Source organism: Myotis nattereri (assembly GCF_964212035.1).
Source record: "Myotis nattereri genome assembly, chromosome: 14".
NCBI classification, from domain to species: Eukaryota; Metazoa; Chordata; class Mammalia; order Chiroptera; family Vespertilionidae; genus Myotis; species Myotis nattereri.
The window spans coordinates 52,714,629-52,728,105 of record NC_138089.1 but is presented as its reverse complement, the minus strand read 5'-3'; the positions used below and the strand labels follow the sequence as shown (position 1 = coordinate 52,728,105).

Genomic DNA, 13,477 nt, shown 5'->3' with positions numbered 1-13,477 from the left:
AACTCTCAAAGCAGCCTCGCCAGAACGAGCAAAGGCTGGTAACAAGGTGTCTCATTTTGGGTTCTTCTAAGAAAGTACGACAGATGCAATGCTTACGACTGACAGGAGACCTGGCACGTGCTGCCCGGACTCGCCCAGCGTGCACAAGTCACCATGCAAATCTGCAGGTCTGTTTGCGTTCAGTCTGTTTGCTATGCGCGGAGTCACCTAACTCAGCTCGCCATGGCGCCTTCCTCCCTCTTTCTCACTCCTCTCCAGAGGCCATTTGGAAAGACTGTGGCTACGACTGGCCCATTTCCTATGCTCGCGCCATTCAGTCCTGTCCCAACTCCTATGCCGAAGCGGAAAGCTAGGGCCATTTAACACCCACACTTCTCCCATAGAGAACTATAAACTAGATTTAAAACCGACCTCAGCTGTGACTGCAGCTCGGGCAGCACAGCGGCCAGTCCGAGGTAACCGACATAGGGGCGCAGACTTTCGGTTAAACATCAAAGGGACGACAGGAGCTTCTCAAAGCAACCCACCAGGACTGTTTGTGGACGTTGTCAGCGATTTCCTCTGGCTTTTGGCTGGGAGGGCAGGTCGGGTTTCTCCCCAGGCCACACCCTAGAAACAGTCAGCTCACCTGACCTTTTCCATAGCCACTGAGAGCCAAAGGGCAGGCAAGGGCTTTGGCTGCGGAAAGCCAGAGGAGAGGCTGTGGGCAAGCTTGCTCAAGAGGAGTCCCAGTGCCCTTTAAAAACATGCAAATCCTCATCCAAGAGGGAGCATCAATAATGAAAACAAACTCCGACCAGCCGGCCAGTCACCGGCGCTGACCGCGGTGACACTGGGCGAGAGCAGAGCTCAACCACAACAGGTTTTTGGAAAACGTTTATTGCATTTGGTTTCCAGGTGGAAGCACTGACAGGATTGAAAGAGGCGCATGTTCCACTTCTCTGAGAAACCACCTGGCTGGATCCAGTCTCCCTACCCACGACTGGACTTAATAACCCTTTTCCCCCACCCCCACCCCAAGCAAGAGCTAAAAAAGGCTTGTGGCAATTGCTTAAAAAACAAATCCATGTGTGAGAATCCAGATGATCAGTATTCCAATTCCTGCGAGTGTTCGGGTGGCCGGCCGTCAGCAGGCCGTTCTCTTGCAGATGAACAGGAGGGGCTCCCAGGGCAGGCTGACCCCGCCCAGCACCTGGCTCAGGTGTGCCTGCTGACTCCAGTGACTGCATGGCCACCTACCAACCTTGAAGTCAGGGCTGGAATGTCCCCCTTGCATCGTGGTTAGCCCCAGGCCGGGGCGACAGTCTCCCAGGTTAGAATACAGACCAGATGTGGGTCCGTGCACACTGCTGGGTCTAAACACCAGGAAGTAAACCCCTTTGGCGACTTACAACACGAGGAAGAAAGGGCTGATGGCAGGGCTGCAGCTGCCTCGTTGGGGGGGAGGGAGAGTAAACCGACTAACAGGAACATGGAGCTTGCTCGAAACTGTCACATTTTTCATCCTTTGATTGTGTAAGGCATTTTGAACTGGAAAGACCTTTCCTTCACACTCTTTCAAATAATCAGAGGGAATAGAACTGGTGATTCAGCATACATATAAGATCCCTTCCGTCCCCGCCCCCGCCATTCCACACCCCAAGTCCAAGTACAAGGCAGGCAATTGATTTCATGGGTGAGGAGGCAAACCGAGTCCACGCGGGGGATGAGGCCACGGTGCCGGGCCCTTCGTGGGGCTCCAGCCCTGATCCTGCCCCTCTAGGCCACAGGGCGGGCATCCATCTTCTGTGTTTCAGTTGCACGGGGCCCTGCCACTCACTGCCCGCCTCTGCCTCCCCAGCCAGGCGTCGACACGGTCCTTCCATGCACCTTCCACGCACCAGTCACGTCTCAGTTAGTAGGAGTGGGCACGGCCTGGAGACAGCACCGTCCACGTTAGTCATGCCAGACAGACAGCAGAGAGGAAACCAGAGCCAGAGAGGTGGTTTTAAAAGGAGAAAAGAGCAGCTTCGGTTGCCAAAAAATAGAAAGGATGATCTTTTAAAAATAAAACATGGGGACGTTTTTTCTCTGCAATGCTCAGCCATTTTACTTGAGTCATAAAAAAGTTTTGGAGCAGTTGTGTTGCTTTCTGGTTTGAGTGCTCGTGAGAACGGGCGGCGGTGCTGGGATGTGTGTCTGAGTGGCAGTGCTGCCAGCGGTCCTTCAGACCACGTACTGGGACGGGTCTGCCTTCCCGTGGTCGGGCGTGGCAAAGGGGCTGGCCCAGCCTAGAGAGAAGGGGTGGCCAAAAACGGCTTTCAGGTTCATCCATTTTGTTTTTTTAGCCCATCTTCTCTCTTCCTTTTTCAATTGCTCTATTCCCTGAAAACAAGAACAACCACACTTCAGTCACACTTTTTATCGCTGTGGGATTGGGGGAGGGAAGTCCATTAGCCTGAGGTGAGTGGAGTAAACGTCTTCTTTATAAAGCCATAGAGCAACTACATATCACATTTGCCTTCCCTTTCTCTCACAAAAAGTGTAAAAAAACTCAGACTTTCTTGGGGATGAGCGTGCCAGGGCCCAGGGTGGGCGGGCCAGGGCCTGCAGGCTTTGGCACAGGAGTCGCGGAGCTGGCGATCTGACAGCCAAGGGTGACTGCTCAGTTGGGACTGGTTCACAGGAAGTCTGCGATACCATAACCACTTTGAGACAGAAAAAAAAAGAGAGAAAAAGAAAACGAAGTGAGTCCAAGGGCGGCCCTGGTGGGTCAGACTCCGCCAGAAGGGTCAGGAGCACAGCTGAAGGTGGCGAGGAGGGACAGGCGGGTTGGGAGAAGTCACCAGAGGAGGAAGGAGATGGGTTAGTACAGGTCAGGGGGCCACACGGACAGACCAGTCAGCCTCAGTCACGGCGAAGGCCTTCCCGGGGCTCCTGTGGGGAGACGTGTGACCCTGGGCCACCTCAGCAGCTGTCACAGAGCCTGCACTCCCGTCTCAGGAAAAATGGGGGCTGCGGAGAAAGCTGGTCCCCCCAGTGGATAGAGCTGGTCAGTGAGGGGGACGGGTTTGTGCCTGGTCTCTGGTGAGGGGGGAGCAGCCCCACCCAGGCCGGGGAGGGGCGGGGAGGACCTGTTTCCCATGAGCTGTGGGGCCTGCCCTTCCTTCCTTTCCAACATGACTCCTGGAGGGGAAGATGGGCCAGGGCCTGACAGCTCTCCTCAGGCTCCCCCAGGTTACGGCCTGTGTGGCCTGGCAGCACCCCAATAGCAGGCAGGAGGCGGGGCTGGATCACCCCGGCTCCTGCAGACCTTCCACAGAGAAGCTGGTCCTGTTTACTGCCTGGATTCCTAGCTGGATCCACCACTGGCTACTGTTTTTATAGAAACTCCTTTGTAATGATGTTATTTCTTATTTACATTACGATTCATAACAGTAGCAACATTACAGTTATGAAGTAGCAACGAAATAATTTTATGGTTGGGTCACAACATGAGGAACTATATTTAAAGGGCCAGAAGGTTGAGAACCACTGTTAAACTATGGGGAATTCCCACAGGTGCAAACAGTGGTGCCTGGGCAGCCAGGCAGCAAGCCCTTCCCTGCACTGGCCTTTCCGGCCCGCGGGAGGGCCCTGGAAGCTGAGGCAAGCACTCCCCTCACATGAGCCTCCCTCCAAGGCCGACTACTGGGGCCTGCAGTCCCCACAGGGGCCTGGGCGCTGCTGAGAGCTGCCCCCCGAGGGGACCCTGGGAAGCCAGGATGGACTCTCAACCTCAGGACTCCACTGCTCCCTCCTGGGCCCCTTACAGGGAGCCCCAAACCCAAAAAGGGAAGCGATGCCCACATCACAGCCACGGGTTAGCACCCTGAGGCTTTTGGACACCTTAGGATGGTTGGGAGGAGGTGGCACCAGGGGAGTGGGCTCTGGCCCAGCAGCTTCGAGGCTCCCAGAGGTGAAGCTGCAAGTACCGGAAGGCAGGACCAGGGAGAAGCAGGCCCGGCAGAGGTGACCGGGGCCCAGCGAGGACGTGCTACCACTGATCTGGGGCTCGAGGCAGGGCTGTCCCCTGCTCTGCCCTCAGGACCAGACATGAAGTCACCTCCTCTGGGAGTGGCTCTGCCTGGGCCACCTGGGTCCCGGCACTCTCTGTCCACCATCCAGTCTCCAGCCTGTGGCCCCAGATGGGAGGTGTCCCAGTGCCCAGCAGAGCGGCGCACAGACAGAACCCTCAGGAGCATGGAAGGACCCTCACCAAGGCTGCTGGGCCCCTCGCTGGTGTGACAGCATGCCAGCCCCCAAGGGAGGACGCGTGTGTGCATGAAGATCAGCGTCCCTGGGAATGGGGGATGTGCCCCGCACCCGGGGTCTGTGCAGGCCGCCCTCCTGCTCACCGTCTCGTCCGTGCAGATGGAGTGCACCTGAGTTCCGAACATCACCGACGTGAAAATGAGGAAGAGCAGCCCCTCGAAGCACAGCAGGATGAGGAGGATCACCGTGGTGGGCGGCGAGAAGTAGCTGCACTCTGCAAACAAAGGGCGCGGGGCTCAAGGCTGGCCCATGCCCACCGCCCCCAGGCCCCCCCTGCCCCAAGTCCCCCGGTGGGTCCTCCTGGTGCCACGTCTCTGGTCTCCAGGCCTCAGTGAGGACCCTCCCCACCCCACCTGGCTGCACCTACACTCCCTGTGGGAGCCCTCCTTGACTGGCCGGGCCCTGCCAGGGCCTCCCTCACACACACCAGCCCTCGCTCGCTGCCGTTTCCCGCCAGCAGGCCACCCGCTCCAGCTCAGGCCTGGCCTGCAAGCCCTCTCTGCTGTGAGCACTTGGCCTCCGAGCCTCTGCTTTTCCTCTCCACGTGCTGAGCAACTCCCCCCCTGCAGGCCTGGCTCGGGTCGGAACAAGGCCCGGCTCAGAACGCCCTGCGGGCCGCCTGGCTCCCAGCGGCACTAAGAAAACGGCCCGTCAGCTCTGTTCTGAGGACAGAGACACGGCCTCACTGACGGTCTGCGACTCTCGTCACTGCCCAGGTCTGTTAGCCGGACGACGGGATGGTGTCTGTGATGATGAAATGTCCTTGTCAGACCTCACCCCGAGCCGCCAAGGCCACACCTGGATCCGGGGGCCTTGCTGATGCGGTCCTTTTAGAATGTTCACCAAGAAACCTGCGGTGGCCCCCAGCTGTGCAGGACCCTGACCTGCAGAAACCCCACCCCCACCCCCACCCACTGACAACCTGGCTTGTGCTAGAACCGCGCTAGTCAGGAAACCAGGGAGACAGGGTGCTATGGACAGAACTGTGTCCCTCAATTCCTGTGTTGAGACCCAGCCCCCACTGTAGTGGGTTCAGAGACGGGCCTTTGGAAGACGAGGGTAGGTGAGGCCCTTACAGAGGAGACACCAGGGCGCTTGCTGTCCCCTCCCTGCCCTGGGAGGACTCAGGAGGAGGTGCCACCTGCCAACCAGGAGTCCCTGCCTCAGGAGCCCAACTGGCGGGCACCTCGCCCTGCACTTCCCAGAGCCAGAGCTGTGAGCAGTACATGTGTGAGCCGCCCAGTCTCTTCCACTAGATGAGGTCCCGCCAGAGTGCTGGGCAGGGCCAGGGAGAGAAGAGGGGGTGGGTGCAGACTGTGACACGGGAAACCTCTTAATATCTGGTTGGAGCTAGGGATACTGTCCTTCTCATAGCCTCATGAGTTGTTGTTTTTTAATGTGTTTTTTACTGATTTTAGAGATAGAGGAAGGGAGAGGGATAGAGAGAAACATGGATTACTACGAAACATCAATTGGCTGCCTCCTGCACGCCCCCTACTGGGGATCGAGCCCACAACCCGGCATGTGCCCTGACTGGGAATCTAACCGTGACCTCCTGAGCCTTGCCAGGACCATTGAGCCACACTGGCCGGGCAGCCTCAGAGTCCTGAGAAACAATAACAGCAAGAAAATGCCCAAGAAGTCAGCATGTGCAGGAAGAGCAAAACTTCTAAAGGATGGTGAAATGAAAAAGGGGAAAACATCGAGGGAAAAACAGTAGAAATACGATGTTTCTGCTCAAGGCATTTGCTCACAGGTTGTGTGTGTGAAAGATCTAGCTCAGCCGGCGGCCTCTTAAATCTGTTAGCATCTAATCACTTTTTCTTATTTTTATTCTTTTAAATTTCATTTATTTTTTCAACATCTATATTTTCCCTCAGAATTTATATAATTTTCTGGTTGGAGCGCCTTCGTTGGCATTTACATTTAAATGGAATACTTCTAAAACAGCAAGAATTTGTCTACAACCTTAATGTCAGTTGGTGATCAAACAGTTAAAAAGCAACCACCACAAAAAAACAAACAAATTAATAAAACATCTCCACATCCCAGGCAGGAAGTTGAAAATGAGTTTCTGCAAGAGTGGAATGGGCGACCTTCGAATGGAGGGCTTTGGCCAAGGGCACGGAAACCCACTCCCGGGCCTTGCCTCCTGGCTGGGCCTGCCCTCTCCCAGGCGCGCTCGGGCGGGCGGGGTCTGCCCAGCTCTCCACTTTACCTGTGGAACTGACTGTAAGGGGCTGCGTTTTCTCCTGAAAGATTCGGGCCTCTGCTGTTCCTTCCCTGGTCAGTCCGTGGGCTTGCAAGAGATCTAATAAATTGAGGGTGGCCCCTGGCACCACGATGGAAATAAGGAGCCCGCCTCTCATGTCCCCCACCCCGGAGGAGAGCCCTGACCACACTCACTTGTCCAGTCTTCTTCGAAGCAGTGTAGGAAGTGGAACCCCACCATGATGAGGGCGTGCAGGGAGATGAGAGCTATGTACATCTGCAATGAAAGCGGGGCAGGCGTCACCGTGCGAACCCCGCACGCAGGAGCACCCAGGGTGAGGGAGGGCCAGGAGCAGGGCCAGAGGCACCTGGCCACCCCCCCACTGGTCCCCTCCCCCAGCCCCGGGTCTGAGGTAACAGCCACTCGCTGGGAGTGTGTGGACTGTGTGGACGAGAACAGTGCCCGTCACCAGGCGTGACCTGGGCTCTGGGTGGGCGGGGCTGCCTCGGGGTCGCTCTTCTCCTCACTGAGCATGAGGGTGCTGCCTGCCACGGGCCCTTCCAGCCCTCACACTAAACACACCCCGCCTACCTGCAGTCACCGCCAAGGCGGCTCCTTTAGCGACTCAGACTGGGCGCTGGCCCTCGCTTAGAGCTGACCAACTGGAGTCTGTTTTCTAGGAGCTGGGGCGAGCGCTCAGGAGCAGGTAGCCCTTGCTGAGCGAGGCTGGCAGAGGCGCTATGCTATTTGCAGCAGCAGGGAGCTGGCGAGTGCTGGGAACTTGGGGAAGCAAGTGCTGGGCTGGCTCCGGGAGGGTGGGGCAGACCCGGAAGGGGACTTACTGTAAACAGGACGAAGTACTTCTGGTTGTTCTCGCCCACGCAGTTATTGACCCAGGGACAGTGGTGGTCCATCTTCCGAATGCACCGCTTACACACACTGAAACAGCCCCCGGGCGGAGCGTTAGGAGGGCCCTGGCAGGAGCCCCGGGAACACAGACCTGGCCTCCTGCTGGGTGTGGGCTGCAGGGGCTGCAGGGGCTGCAGGTCAGTCACCCACCAAGGCCTCTCGTTTGACACACGGGATGGAACTGACGTGGTGTGGCTGCTCTCTTGACGCGACACTGAGCTGAGAGTGTGGTTTAGTGAGAGGACAACATGAAGAAGCAGTTTCAACAACTTGAGGAGATGGGATACAGAAACAGAGCTCCCAATTCCCCAGAAAGACCCAAATCCAGAGGGGGGGGTGGAGCTTCTCAGGTGGGCGGAGCTTCCAGGGAGGGTGTGGCTGCGGGGAGGGAAAGCTGGAAGAGTTCAGAGTGGGGTCAAGTGCAGGTTCTCAGGGCGGCAGGAAGCCCCCCTCCAAGAGCTTTTCAGCTCCCAGATAACACCCACTTTGCCAAAAAAAAGCACAAAAGTCACTTAAGCTCAAGTGTTGATCGGATAATCTAATAAATTTGCAAATTACTAACTTGTTATTGGGATCACTTTTGGAAGGTTTCAAGCTTATTTGATAGCAAACACCCTCCCTACCCTTTTTGGACAAACCAAGTAATAACATGAAACAAGAGAACAGGTTAATGGGGGCTTGAAAGCAACTACTTTCCAAAGCTCAAGTTTAGAAAGACCCACTTGCCAATAGATGGGTTCATCAAGATTGTTCCCTTTTCACCGAAACCGGTTTGGCTCAGTGGATAGAGTGTCGGCCTGCGGACTGAAAGGTCCCAGGTTCAATTCCGGCCAAGGGCATGTACCTGGGTTGCGGGCACATCCCCAGTGGGAGATGTGCAGGAGGCAGCTGATCGATGTTTCTCTCTCATCGATGTTTCTAACTCCCTCTCTCTCTCTCCCTTCCCCTCTGTAAAAAAATCAGTAAAATATATTAAAAAAAAAAAAAAGATTGTTCCCTTTTCAAATCATTAAAGCAGGCTCCTTAACATTTATCTCAGGGGTATTATTTGTTGGGCCTGGTCGGAGTGGCTCAGTGCTTGAGCTTCAACCCATGAACCAAGAGGTCACTGTCAGGGCACATGCCCAGGTTGTGGGCTCAATCCCTAGTAGAGGCTGTGCAGGAGGCAGCCAATACAGGATGTTCTCTCTCATCGATGTTTCTCTCTATATCCCTCTCTCTCTAAAGAAGAAAAATATATCAATAAAAACATATTTTAAAAAACACAGTTGGAATTACTATAAATACAACCTCAGAAATAATACGATTCCTTTCTTGAAAGTCCCTCAGTTCACACCAGCTTTTCTTCCCACCAGTTTCCATAACTAATTGTGTCTCCGGCTCTTACAGTGCACAGTGGGCTGTGGTGGGTGGACTCTGCAGGAAGGGTTGGCCTCGGGGAGCTGCTCGGAAAAGAAGGGCTACATCGGTCCACATGGGGGTGCCGTTTGCGCAGGTCTGGCTGAGGGCACGGAAGGTGCAGGAGGGACTCTGGATGTGGAGGTGAGCAGAGCCTCCTGGCCAGGAGCCCAGCCCAGCTCCACTGCGAGGCCACACGCTGAGCTGCAGGCCCCACCCCAGGGAGATGTGGCCTTTTGTAAGCGTGAGCTCTGGGGCCTGGCAGACCTGGCTAACCTCTGGGCCCCGGCTCTCCATCCACAGGAAGCCCTGACAAAAGGAAGAAGCGGGGCCAGGCACTGGGCCTGGCTCAGCCGAGCGCCGCAGTCATTCTGGCCTCCACCCTGTTCTCTACAACTGCAGAGGGTCTTCCTAGCATCAGAAAGGGGCGCATCTCAGAGATGCTGGGCCAGCTCCAGCATCCCCCTGGGCCAGGAGGGCAGGGGAGAAAGGCGGGAATGAGGGCGGGGAGGAAGTGAAGAGAAAGTCAGGTACCAGCACCCCATTACCTGTTCCTCTCTGCATGGTGTTACCAAGTTAAAAAAGGTAAGAGCCCCGGCCAGGTGGCTCAGCTGGTTGGAGCGTCCCGCACACCAAAAGGCTGGGGTTCAGTTCCCAGTCAGGGCACGAACGGGAGGCAACCGATCAATGTCTCTCTCTCACATCCATGTTTCTCTTTCTCTTAAAAAAAATCAATAAAGCATATCCTCGGGTGAGGATTAAACAAACACATGAACAATACATACGGGGTGGGCAAAGGTAGGTTTACAGTTGTGAGTACATGAAACAGTTTATTCTTGTATTATTTATTTATTTATTTATTTATTTTTAAATATATTTTATTGATTTTTTACAGAAAGGAAGGGAGAGAGATAGTCAGAAACATCGATGAGAGAGAAACATCGATCAGCTGCCTCCTGCACATCTCCCACTGAGGATGTGCCCGCAACCCAAGCACCCGCCCTTGACCGGAATCGAACCCGGGACCCTTCAGTCCGCAGGCCGACGCTCTATCCACTGAGCCAAACCGGCTTCGGCAATTCTTGTATTATTTATTAATGAATATATTGTTTATTTGTATTACAACTGTAAACACTCTGTCCACCCTGTATTTCAATGGGTAGCACTTGTTCCTGATACAAATTTTAAAAGTACAGACAAGCAGACAGTGAGGAGTGATGCCCCTGCATCCTGGGCCTCAGCCACCAGGCCCCACACCCCTCCCCCACGGAGCCACCAGGCCCCACACTCCCCCATGGAGCCACCAGGCCCCACACCCCTCCCTCACGGAGCCACAGGCCCTATACCCCTCCCCCACGGAGGCACCAGGCCCCCCCCACGGAGCCACCAGGCCCCACACCCCTCCCCCACGGAGCCACAGGCCCCATACCCCTCCCCCACGGAGCCACCAGGCCCCACACCCCTCCCCCACGGAGCCACAGGCACCATAACCCTCCCCCACGGAGCCACCAGGCCCCACAACCCTCCCCCACAGAGCCATTACTCAGAACCCATTTCTTGCATATCCTTCTGGGACAACCAGCTCTAGGGGTTCTTAGCCCGCCCCCCCCCCCCCCCCCCCCGTCTGGGGAAGAAACTCCTGAGGGTGCTTCCCTCCCTCGCCCCCCAGCCCCCAGCCCCCAGCCCCAGGATCCTGAGCAGTTTCTCTTCCGTCACACTTATTTCCGAGAGGGTTTTGAGTGGGCTCTGGGCAGTGTTTGCTCAGCAGCAGAAGTACCGCTGGCCGCAGCCTCTGGAAGCTGCCCAAGCGCTGACACGAGCTCTGTGGGCACACGAGCTTTGTTCCCGCCTCTGCAGAGGCCGGCGCGCACCGGGAAGCAGGCTTCACAGGCCCACGTCTCACCAGGCAGCCACATTAGAAAGCTCCTCACCCTTCAGGGAGCAGGGAGTCCAGCCCCTGAGGCTGCACAACTTGGTCCAGAGTGCGGGTCTGTGTTTGCTGTTTGCAAGGACACAAAATGCCAAGGTGGCCCCTCTCCCTGAGCTCATGGAGGGGGGTGTTCAGAAGCAGGCTCTGGGCCAGGTGGTGGTGGTGTGTGTGTGTGTGTGCAGGGGTGGGGTGGGGGGGATCCAGCTAGGCTGGTGGCTGGAAGCCCTGTGCAGAGGCCAATCCCCTCACAGCTCACAAAACGCCCAGCCTGAATGGGTCTGGACTGGGGCCTGAGAGTCCCGAGGGCAAGGCCTGGAGGTGGGTCCTTGAGTAGGTGGGCGAAGGAGCCCCAAGGCCCAGGTGGTGACTGCCCACATTCTGCGGGGCTTCCTTGGAACTCGGCCCCAGAGCTGGCTGAGGCCCTCCTGCCCGCCCTGGTGCTGGCCCACCAGGGAGACAGCGTGTCCATGGGGGCCCGTGTCTCCCCACAGCGGCACTCACCAGGCGGCACCACAGTGGACAGGAGCACCTGCCAGCCTGGGGGGAGGCCCTGGGTCAGGGCCATGTCTAATCCACCCTCACAGCCCAGAGCCCAGCCCAGGCCCCGCGGAGCAGGGTTGGCTGAGTGAAGGCTCCGACTGTGGACAGGGAGAGAGCGAGGCTGGAACCGGCTTCAGCGTAGACTGGCTGCCCCAGGAAAGAGAAAAGGACACGGCCAGAGGCACCACGTGGGCCAGGTGTGTTTTTTCCCCTCACCCCTCGTTCGCTGCAATGAGAAGTATAAGCACAAAGGCACCTCCCATGCCCTGTCCCGCTCAGAAAGTTCTGGGTAAGTCGGTGGCGAGAACACTGCTCTCAGGCCCCGCTCTGGGCTCTGGGCTCTGGGCTCTGGGCTCTGGGCAAGGAAACCTGGCTTCTCCAAACCGCCTGCAGCCAGCCCTCACGTCTCAGGGCTGAGGCCAGGTCTACACAGAAAATGCTGTGAAGACAACACGCAGCTGCATCACCACGAGGAAGACAGAACAAGGAGCTGGCAGGCGCCCTACGCAGTCCTTGGCCAGCTCAGCCTCAGCGTGTGTCTATGGGGGCCCGCAGGGGGAGAGGCTTTGCCAGGGTCAGAGGTCTCCACCGCCTGTCTGAGAACCTAACGCATCACACTAACGCCTGGGCCATCCCCTTTACCGTGGACGGCTCCCTCCGCAGAATTCCCTCCTGCTTCCAGGTTCCCCACCAGGACCAGCAGCCTGGGGTTCCACGTGCCTCTGCTCAGAGGGAACACCCACAGGCCCAAGTTCAGGAGTATCGGTGGCGGCCACAGAGCTAGAGGATGGAGTTTTCAATTCCATGGGACCTACGGGGAGGGGGGGACCGAACAGCTGGGCACAAGCACCTTGCCTGAGCGGACAAGGCGACACCAGCTTCTCTCACGAGGCAGCAGGCCTCTGGCTCGACCAGTCACAGCCCAACCCGCCCGTGTGCTGGGGATTCTGCTTATTCAGAACTGTGGTCCCCGACGGCGTGGGCGCCACAAAGGAGCAGTTGTCAGGACACATTTCCTGAGTCAGGAGCAGGCGGCACACGGGCACCTCCCCCGAGTTCATCTGAGCCAGCAGCCCCCGTTTTGCTGGCTGACGTGTTTACTAGCTTTCAGGAATACCCCCTCGGTCCTGGGAGAGAGGGAGGAGGCGGCAGGAGAATGCCGGGCTCAGGGAAGAACGAGAAAACCACTTTACCTCACTCAGGGAGTCATTTCTCTGAGAGTGAGTGTGAGAATAGAGGTCAGGTGACTGGCAGGAGCCGTGGGCTGAGGCGCCGGGACACAGCCAGTGCCCAGCAGCTGCCTGGGGCCCGGAACGCTGGAGGCTGCGCACTCTCCCGAGAGGGGGGCAGTGAGACCCCCACAGAAATGCCCCTCACAGTTGCTTGCATCCCCGACCGGCAAGGATGACCTCCCGCCATCAGGAGCTGGTTCATCCCCTGAAAGCTCCCCCCCACCACACCAGTCTGAAAAAGGGACCAAGCGCCATGTCTGTATTGCTGTAATTTAGCATTTAAAGTTCCCTTGGAATGATAAAAATGCAATTTTTAGCTGGATGTCGTCAAAGAAATCTGAAAACCAAAAGGGCAAAATCATCATAGATGAGAAGGGCAATGGTTTATGGGCTGAATCCCACAATGTCGTAGCCTCTTGAAGTTTCGTTTTAAAGAAAATCCTTCAGTCAGGGCGACGCTTCATTTCCCTGTAAACTGCAGGGCCCACCTCTTAAACGGGTCAAGGACTAGACGTGCACAGAGTGACTTTTTACAGCCTTTCTCAGGGGCCTTTACTGAGCAGCAAGGCTGTGAGGAGGAAGAGCAGGAATCTCCTGGATTTTACAGACTCGGAAACAGAGGCGGAGCCAAGGGCTGCCCAGGGTCCCAGGTCGGGTGTGGCAGAGCCGTCTTGAGACAGGTGTCCTGAGCCAAAAGCACACGCCCTTTCCCTCTGGGGGCCACTCGGCGCCCAGAGCAGGGATGCTCTTTGCGGACGGCCCCGCGGGAGAGCGTGTGCGCATGAGCGTGTGTGTGTGTGTGCGGCACGCGTGTACCTGCAGTGGTGCGCTCGGTCGGGCTTGATGCTGCAGCACTTGGGACACTTGTACACCACCTGGCCGGGCTTCAGTTGTAAACTCTCGATGAATTCTTTAGTGGCATTTCCTTTGGGCACTGCCCCCTGTAAGAAAGAGGAAAGGCGT

At 56.9% G+C, this 13,477-nt stretch overlaps 1 protein-coding gene across 6 annotated transcripts in view; it reads right to left on the bottom strand.

The window, feature by feature from the left end:
* Positions 1-13,477, bottom strand: part of ZDHHC3 (zDHHC palmitoyltransferase 3) — a 38,143-nt gene that overhangs the window by 3,673 nt on the left and 20,993 nt on the right. The window contains exons 3-8 of one of the 6 annotated variants that reach the window (XM_081105487.1): positions 13,331-13,455; positions 7,348-7,444; positions 6,700-6,781; positions 6,512-6,604; positions 4,377-4,507; positions 869-2,364 (exon numbers count right to left, since the gene is read on the bottom strand). In XM_081105487.1, coding sequence (XP_080961613.1) covers positions 2,206-2,364; positions 4,377-4,507; positions 6,512-6,604; positions 6,700-6,781; positions 7,348-7,444; positions 13,331-13,455 — 687 coding nt within the window. In that variant the 3' untranslated portion in view covers positions 869-2,205. Of the gene's footprint in view, positions 1-868; positions 2,365-4,376; positions 4,508-6,511; positions 6,626-6,699; positions 6,782-7,347; positions 7,445-13,330; positions 13,456-13,477 lie in introns of those variants that run through there. The other 5 variants (XM_081105485.1, XM_081105483.1, XM_081105484.1 and 2 more) reach the window with 5 other exon arrangements.